This window comes from Vigna angularis, chromosome 1 (assembly GCF_016808095.1).
Source record: "Vigna angularis cultivar LongXiaoDou No.4 chromosome 1, ASM1680809v1, whole genome shotgun sequence".
NCBI lineage: Eukaryota > Viridiplantae > Streptophyta > Magnoliopsida > Fabales > Fabaceae > Vigna > Vigna angularis.
Genome location: NC_068970.1, coordinates 16,893,036 through 16,902,747, shown reverse-complemented (window position 1 = coordinate 16,902,747; position 9,712 = coordinate 16,893,036). Strand labels below are relative to the sequence as shown.

Here is a 9,712-nt window from a genome sequence, read left to right as displayed (position 1 = left end):
TCTTGGAGTTGATTTTAGGATTTTATGTGCTTAATATTGCAAGGAAATGACCAATGAAATGGTAAACTAACGGTTTCTTTGTCCAGGAAGAAGTTCTCTTAGATTTCATCATACGAATACGGGGTTAGAGTTTAGCATGAAAATAACTTAATTTTCGCAGAAGAAGCGAATTAAAAGAGGACAAAAATTAAGTTTCCTAAAATCCTGTTCATTAACTTTTTTTAAAAATTTCTATATAGTCTTTCTTTAATCTGAATCCTTTCTCGCTCGGATTCCGCACTGTTATTCTTAACTTTAAGCAACTGGAAGAATTACATTTTGAGTAACTTTAAAATTATTTTCAGTTCGGTTAAAACAAAGCGGTAGACTAGATTGTTTGAAAGAGGTGAGATTACGGGAGTATGAATGACATTATTTAGTCGCAAACAAGTCACACGAATGACAATGAGGGACACAAATTAAGCAAAAAAATCAGACTCCTAGTGATCCAGCAGAAGCAGTTTTCAAAAGATTCCTTGGCCACTGTACGCTCTTGCATCTAGGATCAGGCAAACGTTATCTGTCGGTTAATAGAATATTTTATCCTTCATGTTCAAATGAAAAACCAAATTGCCAACTATATGAGATGAATATATATATATATATATATATATATATATATATATATATATATATATATATATATATATATATATATATATATATATATATATAGCTATACAGGAGATGGAACATTTTGCTTCTTTTGAGCTCTTCTCAGACTTGGGCTTCAATTTCTTCTCCCGTTTCTTTCGCCTGTAAACCAAAACACAAAGTTATTATATCACACAAAATTTTCCCTATATAGTACTTTGTTAATTGGAAGTTTTACGTAAATGAGAGCTACAACCCCCAACAATACGTTAGTTTACGGTCAATATGTTTTTTTTTTTACCTTTTTAGAAGGACACTCTCGTATTTGCTAATCTGCATCTATTTATAGTAACCAAGGCCCCAATGGTCCATGTTAAACAGAAGAAATTTGGAATCAAATATCAGTTGCTCAGTTCAATGAAAAACATCAGAATAAGGATTACCCAAGAATCGATAGCATTCAGTGATTCGGAAAGTTCGGACATTGTATGCATGGAACTCTGACGGGAAAAAAATGCTCCTAAGATAACTACAATTAAGCGCTAGTTTAAGCAATACACAAATTCAGGTCAAGAATATCCTACAATATCATACTCCACGAGGCCATTTTGTTATTGACCTTGTAACAACAAAAGGGAAAAGACCAAGTGGAAGAATCATAAAGTAATAAGTACCTATCAAAGTAAATAACTTTATGGACTGCATTTGCATTGCGCAGAGCAGCCAAGGCCAACTGCGTACAAGACAGACAGATGTTAGATTTTGAAGTAAAATAGTTTAAAACAACGCCGAACTAGAATATTGAAACTGGGTTGACTAGAAAATGTCTAGTTTAGTTTCAAATCAGTGATTGAGAAGTATATTATAGCCAAGGTTTCCGTTTTATGATGACTTAGGAAAGCCAGACAAGCATAATTCCAATTTTGAAACAAACAACTGGAATTTTAAAAAAATATTGGTCAATCAATTTTGAATAATGATTGACCACTCCTACGGAAATTTGGTTCATTTATTTCACTAATCAGGTTTGTGATTTGGGACATGGATGGGTTGTTTTCGGTTGATGAACTGAATGTAATTAATTATAACAAAGGTCCACTATTTTATTTTAAATCATTGGTAAAGGCAAGGCTGAACAAGGAATTTTTAGATAGCTAAATGTAATAAAAATAGGGACTTTTGATATTTACACGTAATAAAAATTTGTCACGATTAAAAGTGTATCCAATTTTTATTTGTATTTAACTAATTGGATTGGGTGAATTATATAATTTAAAAAAAAGCTATAATATTTTTATTTTTATGTAATTTTATTTAATGCACTTTTATATTAAGATTTTAAAATATTATTTAACTGTTGTCTAATAAATCTTAATTCGATTACAATAACACCACTAAATACTTCGTTCATTGAAAGCCCATGGGGAGTCTTGATGACAGTATACGTGTAGAGTTTTAGTTGGAAGAAAATCTAACGGTTGGTGGAGAACGACCGTTTGGTTCCTCACCTCACTCCCACTCTCTCACGTTATCCCGTCACTCTGTCTGTGAGTGCTGCGTCACCTCTAAGAAGAAGAAAAAGATGGCACTTCCCCTTCTTCCGATTCCCATCATTCCACTTCCCAAGCAACAACAATCATTCCCTTCCAATATCCGCCGCAGAGCCACCACGGTGGCGGCGGAGCTCCAGACAGCGGTTGTGCGGACCGGTGGAATCGATTTCCAATTTCCGTCTGTTGATGCTCCCACTCATAAGGTCACAGTCCACGACAGGCAGAGAGGAGTCGTTCACGAGTTTGTCGTACCTGAGGTACCATCTTTCGCAGTCCATCATTTTCATCGATGTTATAACCTCCTTATTTTCCATTCTCTGTTTTAGCTGCTTGCTATTAATACTTTTATCTTGTTCTCTTTTTATATTATCGAATATTGATTTTTGTTTGTGATATAACAAAGAAATTAGCGATCCTTTTTTTTTGTATTTTGAAAATTTACATGTGATTGTTACTATGCTTGATGAAATGCAGGACCAGTATATATTGCACACTGCTGAGTCCCAGAATATTACCCTTCCGTTCGCCTGCAGGCACGGTACTTCTTTTATCCAATTTGTTTTTATTTTTCAGTTATTTTCTCACCCAGGAGAATGTTGAAACTGTGCCGGTAGTTTGAAAATGGATAATTTTTTTAGGATGCTGTTTAAATTTAAATGTTAGGATTAGTATATTGTTAGTATTTCAGGTTTGAGTTACACTCAGAATACAGGAATTAAATTCTGCATAATGTATCTCCTCTGCTTTTTGTAAAAAATCTACACAGAAATCCCAATAGAAAATTCACACTTGCACACTCATTCATCCATATGTTATATTGTATTTTTGGTGCTTCATTGCACATGTATTGACGTTCTTCGGCGATGGATTTCTCTAGTTATCTTAGTGTTAATATTTCACCATTTAGCATTTGACGGCGTTTCATTATCTTGAGTATGTTTATGATCTGCGCAACTCAGTAATGTAAAATAGAGATTTAATTAGTGCCAAATTTGACATATTTACCATAACCTTTGGGAGATGATATACTTTTCAAAGTAGTTCCAAATAAATCTGTAAGTGCGTGTTAGGGTCCATGAACTTCTTCATAAACATTTATCCAAGAGAGAAACAAGAAAAAAATGTAACAGATTTTTCTACAAGTTAAAATTAACTTACGCATAAGTTAAAAATTTCAATTTGGAGGAACCATATGAAAGAGTTTTTACATTAGGATATGCATAAAACTAATCTTACTTTATGAGGAAACTGATTTTTCTTAATTTTTTAAAGTGTTTATGGAGAAACTTGTCCAAATAGTTCCTTAACCTTTGGTAGGAAGTCATGGAAAGAATTTTACAAACCTATTAAATTTGGTTTTTCCATCTATATTATTACCGATGGTCATTAATGGTCATTGCTGATGGTAGATTCCGTTTTTTCATGAGTTTTATTGACTTTAAACCAGTGTGATGTTTTGTTTTCCTCTTATTGGGAGCAAAGAAAATATGGTAATTGTTTAAATCTGGTGAAGTTTGTCTTTGTAGATGATTGCAATGAATTTTGACACTTGTTCTCTCTGCTGTTTCTATTGCCATCGTGATTGAAATCTGTTGGATTTGTGATGCTATTTCTTGCTTCCTGATCACGTTTGCTTCTTTAAAACCTTTTGTTGCAGGTTGTTGTACTAGCTGTGCTGTACGTATAAAGAATGGACAGATTAGACAACCAGAGGCGCTTGGGATATCTGCCGAGTTGAAAGAGAAGGCACGTGTAGCTCATCTATATTCCATGTTTATGATTTTTTTAATTACATACTTGAATTGGTAATTTCAACCTGTTAAGTACCAAAGCACAAATTTCACATGGTATACCCAATAATCAGCATTTTCCCATCCTTATTTTATTAAGGGTAAAAGAAAATGTTGGACATGAATCATGATTTTTCAACTTATTACGATAGACTACTATAATTCTTTAAATTTAACCAACTATAGTAGTATTTAAATAGCAACAAGCTGTACCTCTCAAGACAGATTATTAATGTAAGTTTTCTCAACACTATCTCTATTGTATGTTGTAAGTTGTTAGTTTAGAACCAATATGCTTGTCAAGTATTCAGATGCCAGCACCCAAAGACATGTGAATAGCTTTTACCCTCTTCCCTTAGAAAAGAAGAAGATTTTGAAGGTTTTATCTTTTTTCAGTCTCAATGCACTGAACTAGTACAGACTATTTTTCTTCAACTATTTTCATAACTTGTAATTTTGATTCATGACCAAAATAAAAATCAACTTTAATTACTAACAATGAAACACTGTACCTACACAAATCATTCTATTAATGGGATTTTTTATATATTAACCTGGACAAATATTTGAACTACAATTTTCAGAAAAGAAAAATAAAAAAAATACAAAATACTACTTTTTTGGTTCATTCCTGTAATGTTAAGAACAACGAGATTGACTTAGTCAAAATAAGAGTTAAGTTAAAACTTAGAAGTAAACTATTTGACTCTTCTTTCTAGTATATTCCTGCAGTGTTTGAATGCATAGTTTGCATTCTATTTTCTTGGTCAGTGTTTCTATTCCAGAGTCCTTCCACAAATGAATATATTTAAGTGTATACATATACATATACATACAACAGAACATATTCAAGCTTATGGGTTCCACTGTCTTTTACTGTTATGCTGGGCAAGTATGTGAAGTTTTAATTGCATTTCAGGGTTATGCACTTCTTTGTGTGGGCTTCCCAACGTCTGATGTTGAAGTGGAAACTCAAGATGAAGATGAGGTAATGAGCAAGACTACAATTGTAGTTTGAAGCATTTTGCGATATGTGCATGAGGTAGATGCCACTCTGATCAACATGTGTAATATTTCTTAGGCAGAAATATAGAACCCCACCTTCAGCATTATAATACTCAAATAAGATGTTTGACACCAACGAGTTCCAAACAAACTCATCTAAAAGACCAAGACACTACCTTAAACCAAAATCTTAAGACAATAGGTTTGTGGGTCATTCCATTTATATATTGTTCATCTTACTCATTTTTATACAATGTGAAATTTTTAACTCACCTTGAATTTCTAACAGTTGCCCTCTCAAGTGTGATTTCCTTTCACATTGCTACTACACCTCCCTCTTATGGGACATTACTTTGTACCATCATTTGAAAATGAGACTCTTTCTTGAAACAAAAGACTTTCGATACAAGAAATTCACATATATCATACTCATGTGAGTTGATCATCATGAACCATAAGCTCTAATACCAATTATAAGTTCTTCGAGGGGAAACACTATGGAGATTTGACATCATGAGTAGTGAACAAACCCTTATAAGAAACTAAGGCACCACCTTCAATCCTAAACTTCAAAACAATAGGTTTGTGAGTTCTTCTACTTTTATATTGTTCATATTGTTCATTTTTACCTAATAGGTTCTACAAGAGAATGAAAAACAGAAATCCAAGCACTCCTCAACTACCTCCCATGACTCACTTCCCACCCTACTCATAATCATGCAAACTAGAACTGGTTATTCTGTCTTCTGCTCCTTTTTTATTTCCCCAACCTTCATATCAGTTACCATCTGTCCATTTGGCACAACTGTTTCATTTTCCTCAACATTCTCTTACATATTTGCCGTCTCCTCAATTCCACTTGTGACACTATGGGGAGATGGCTTTTTATTTTGATATTACTAGAATATCAATAAAATGTATCTTACTATCTGTACTGTACCTTTTAATATTGAATATTTTTTATTTGATATAGAATCAATAAATCATCAATCGTGTAAACAACCTTTGGAGTTATTTCACATTTTCATCGTATATCCTTCTTTCTCGCTATTTAAGTAGTGTTGTTATTATATCAATGGACTAGAGCTTGTACTCACTAGTATTTGATGTTATTATTAGTATGAAAATGGTCTTCGGGTTGGTTTTTGTATCACATGGTAATGCATCGTATTCGTATCAGTGTAAATTGCATTATCCTGAATAGTGTGTGTGTGTGTGTATATATATATATATATATATATATATATATATATATATATATATATATATATATATATATATATTATTTATAAGCTCCTCAATACTATAATTATTACATGATTTAAAGTAGTTTCATCCTTTGTGACCTAGTCCTGCCATTTTCTTGATGTCAAGGTCCTAAAATATGGAACCAACTGCAGAGATGTCCGTATCTCTATGGTTATTTTCTATCTGTCTATTGGTTGTGCACCAGTTACAACAATCAAGGGTTTTTCCATTTTTTATCTTTTCCGTTCTATCCACTCATGGTTCACCATATTTTATTGTCCAGCTAACTTTCACTTTTTTTTTTCTTTCATTGAGTATGTTCATATTAAATCGTCATCTTTGCTGAAGTTCCTCCCTGCCATGGTATTGTTGTTGGTTTTCTAATCTTGGCATATAAGGAGGACAGTGAGAATGATAACATGTGCTAGACCTGGATGTTGGTGTTTGTTAGGTCACTGTCTTTCACCTTCATTTCACTGATAGATTATTTTCCTTGAGAATTATATCAAGGGTGACTTTTCCAATTTATTATCATTTCAATGGTGACTTAATGTTGTTTCTGAATTTTGACTCAATTCTTGGATCTATTTTCCAATTTTATTGGGTCTTTTAAATTATCTTCTTAACTTAGGACATGTTGATGGTCCAATTGGAACTAGATTTGGATCCCTTAAGATACATCTTAGGCTCGACCCTTGGTCTTTTTGTTGTTTGAAAAATTATGATAGGGAGGTGAAGTTAGACCCCTTTAAAGGTGGCTCGCTAGAATCTTTTACAGAGATTAGTTATCGGCCAATCCGATTGATAGTTTGTATCAATGTTGTTGTGAGGCAAAAAAGTTATCATGATATGATTGAAGCTACCAAATTCTGTTCTTGAACTTGGAGAATCTTTCTTGTAGTATATGATTTGCACAAATTAGCGTTGATTCCCATCAATTATTAGATTCAATTAGGAGTTATTGTAAATTTGTAATTTATTCTGATTTAGGAACTATTGTAACATGCTTTTTAGGCTTCTAATTCTATCCGTATTTATCTATGGTGTTTATTTTCTTTACTTAGTATAGATATATTCTATCCAGATTGATAGAAGTATCAGAGGGTTGGTCTTAAAATAATTTCGAAAGATACACAAACTTGTATATGTTCTGGATCCCTAGTACCTAATGTAACGGAAGTTAGTGAACTCCATCCTTTTTTCTTTGGGCAATGAATTTCATTCTTTAGCATGCTAGGATATTTGTGCCGAGCCTCTTTCCAGGAAGTCTTTTCTTTCTCGATATATAATAATCTTTCTTCAGGTGAGCGTTCATCTCTTTTGTACTTCTATATCTTGAGTTTTATGTTTTGTTGAACTTTATATTTTTGTTATTTTGTCTTAGAAGTGTTTATTTTCAATAATCTTAAACTGCGAGGAAGTGTTAGAATATCTACAAAATGTTTCACGACATCTTGCTTGTCTCTGGACATTTTTTAATATCTCAATTAGTTGTATAGGCTTGAACTTGTAATAACTAGGACGGAACCTAATTGTTAGTGTGACCAGAACTTTTAGTTAGTATTTTGTATCCCATCACAATAACCACTATCAATCTAGAACCCTAATATTTAGTGTTGTATTCCTCTTTTCCTTTTTTTTTATTCTCAATCTCAACAAATTGTAGAATGTGTAGTTTGCTCTCCTAAAGTGCTTTTGAGGCTAAATAAAGTTGCCATGGTTGTTGTCATTTATTGGATTTGTGAAATAAGGATATTGTTGTTGACATCATTTGTTATTTATTTAATATTGATTGAGTTTAATAAATCTCGGGCTCATGCAGGTGTATTGGCTTCAATTTGGACGTTATTTTGCCAGAGGACCAGTGGTAAATTCTGTTTGTAACTTTTCTTTTTTTCCTGAATTGATATGGCTCATTGTCTCTGATCATGTGACTTTTAACCTGGAAACTTTTTACAGGAAAGAGATGACTATGCCTTGGAGTTGGCCATGGCTGATGAGTAAGCAATGTAAATATCTGACAATTAGTGGAGCAAAGAATGTGAATATTCGGTTTCCCTTCTTTTCTCCCTTTTTTTTCATGTTTCTACTTTGTAGTCTTGTCTTGGTTTATTCACCCCTCCCCCCCCCCCCCCCCCCCCCCCCCCCCCCCCCTATATATATACATAAAGCATCGCCCCTAATTTTTGTTTGAAATTGAAGATAGTTGATTTAGTTAGTTCAATCATTTTCTCTTGTCAAATAAATACTGTTAGACAAGTTAACATGGCATGTTAAGTGTATCAATATGAGGCGGAGATTAAAATGACATTTGAAATACATGTGTTTGTATGTGGTAGGAATTAAAATGATATCCGAAATACAATTGATTAGCACGCTTTTCACTACTATGTTCTCTTTTCACTCTCTCGAGCACTCTTCATTTGTTACCCTGCAAACCCAAGAATGATAAAGGCTTTTTCATTTTTTGAACCATCATCCTTATCTCCATTAGATACTACTATTTTGGTTTGAAAATTGAAGTGTTGTGCTACTTGGTAGATTCTTGACATTAGGTATGGTTAGCAAATTTGTTAGGGGCTTGATATATTGTTCTGGTTATGCACTTTGTCTTTGTGTAGCTTCTATTGTTTTACACTTGAATCTGAAATTTTTTAGTTGTCCATAAGTGTATGTTTGAAATTTATTAAGTGTTCTCTTTATCGTGATTAAGTGATAGTGTAAATTATAATGATTCATGTGGTCATGTCTGAATTGCTTCACTTATGTAAAAGAATCAACATGTTAGAATAGGTTAACTTATCTTTTCTATTATATGTGTAAATAATTTATAATTTTTGTTTCTCTAATAATAATTCTTATAAATTAATGAATATGCTAAGAGATCATTGAAATATCTTAGATATTTTTCTTATTTTCCAGTCTCAAGTTGGTATCAAAGTAGGTCAATCCCATTTTTCTGTCATTCTCAGTGTGTTCACCATCACCGGTTGGTGCACACCTCTGTCTATTAAGGGTTGCATTCATCTCATCAAGCGATGCAGAACTAACACCCCTTCGTCAATGTCCGGCAGCACTGTCGTTGTTGTTTTCGGTAGATAAACATTAGATTTAAAGCGCTTCTCTGAGTGATGGAGAACCCAATTGATCTCAAATACCAACTTATCTCCACCACCATGCCTGCCATTTGTAAATTGTGCACCTAGGTGTGTGTTCTCCTCCGTGCGTGACCTTCCTAGCACCAGAATGACTTCGCACCACCTTCGTTGTTGGTGCTGACCTCTTTCGTTCCTGTTCCAACTGGCTTTTCTTCATTTCATATTGATTCGAGCATAACTCTAGTTGAACACCTTGAGAATTCCTTTTTTGAAATTATGTCTTTTTCTTGTTCTAAAGTGTCGCTTCAGAACTTGTCTATTCCTTTCCTGGTTCTCCCATAATTACTTCAGGGAAGCTTAATGACAAAAATTACTTATCTTGGTC

At 33.3% G+C, this 9,712-nt stretch overlaps 1 protein-coding gene across 2 annotated transcripts; it reads left to right on the top strand.

The window, feature by feature from the left end:
* The first annotated feature begins 2,056 nt into the window (after positions 1 to 2,056).
* Positions 2,057 to 8,546, top strand: LOC108324685 (ferredoxin C 2, chloroplastic). 2 transcript variants are annotated; one of them, XR_001831792.2, is made up of 6 exons: positions 2,057 to 2,443; positions 2,661 to 2,724; positions 3,844 to 3,932; positions 4,896 to 5,018; positions 8,052 to 8,096; positions 8,189 to 8,281. XR_001831792.2 is itself a non-coding variant. In XM_017557626.2 (6 exons), the coding sequence occupies exons 1-6, from the start codon at positions 2,216 to 2,218 to the stop codon at positions 8,231 to 8,233; spliced, it is 540 nt and encodes a 179-aa protein (XP_017413115.1). In that variant the 5' UTR covers positions 2,060 to 2,215; the 3' UTR covers positions 8,234 to 8,546. The 2 variants fall into 2 exon arrangements, 1 of the variants encoding a protein (XP_017413115.1); XM_017557626.2 differs by having other exon boundaries at positions 2,060 to 2,443; positions 4,896 to 4,964; positions 8,189 to 8,546.
* Positions 8,547 to 9,712: the final 1,166 nt, after the last annotated feature.

Excerpts from the sequence above, each read along its gene's own strand:
- LOC108324685 (XM_017557626.2), top strand. The coding sequence starts at position 2,216 with ATGGCACTTCCCCTTCTTCCGATTCCCATCATTCCACTTCCCAAGCAA. Across the intron at positions 2,444-2,660 it reads ACGAGTTTGTCGTACCTGAG|GACCAGTATATATTGCACAC; the intron begins GTACCATCTTTC and ends GATGAAATGCAG. Across the intron at positions 8,097-8,188 it reads ATTTTGCCAGAGGACCAGTG|GAAAGAGATGACTATGCCTT; the intron begins GTAAATTCTGTT and ends AACTTTTTACAG.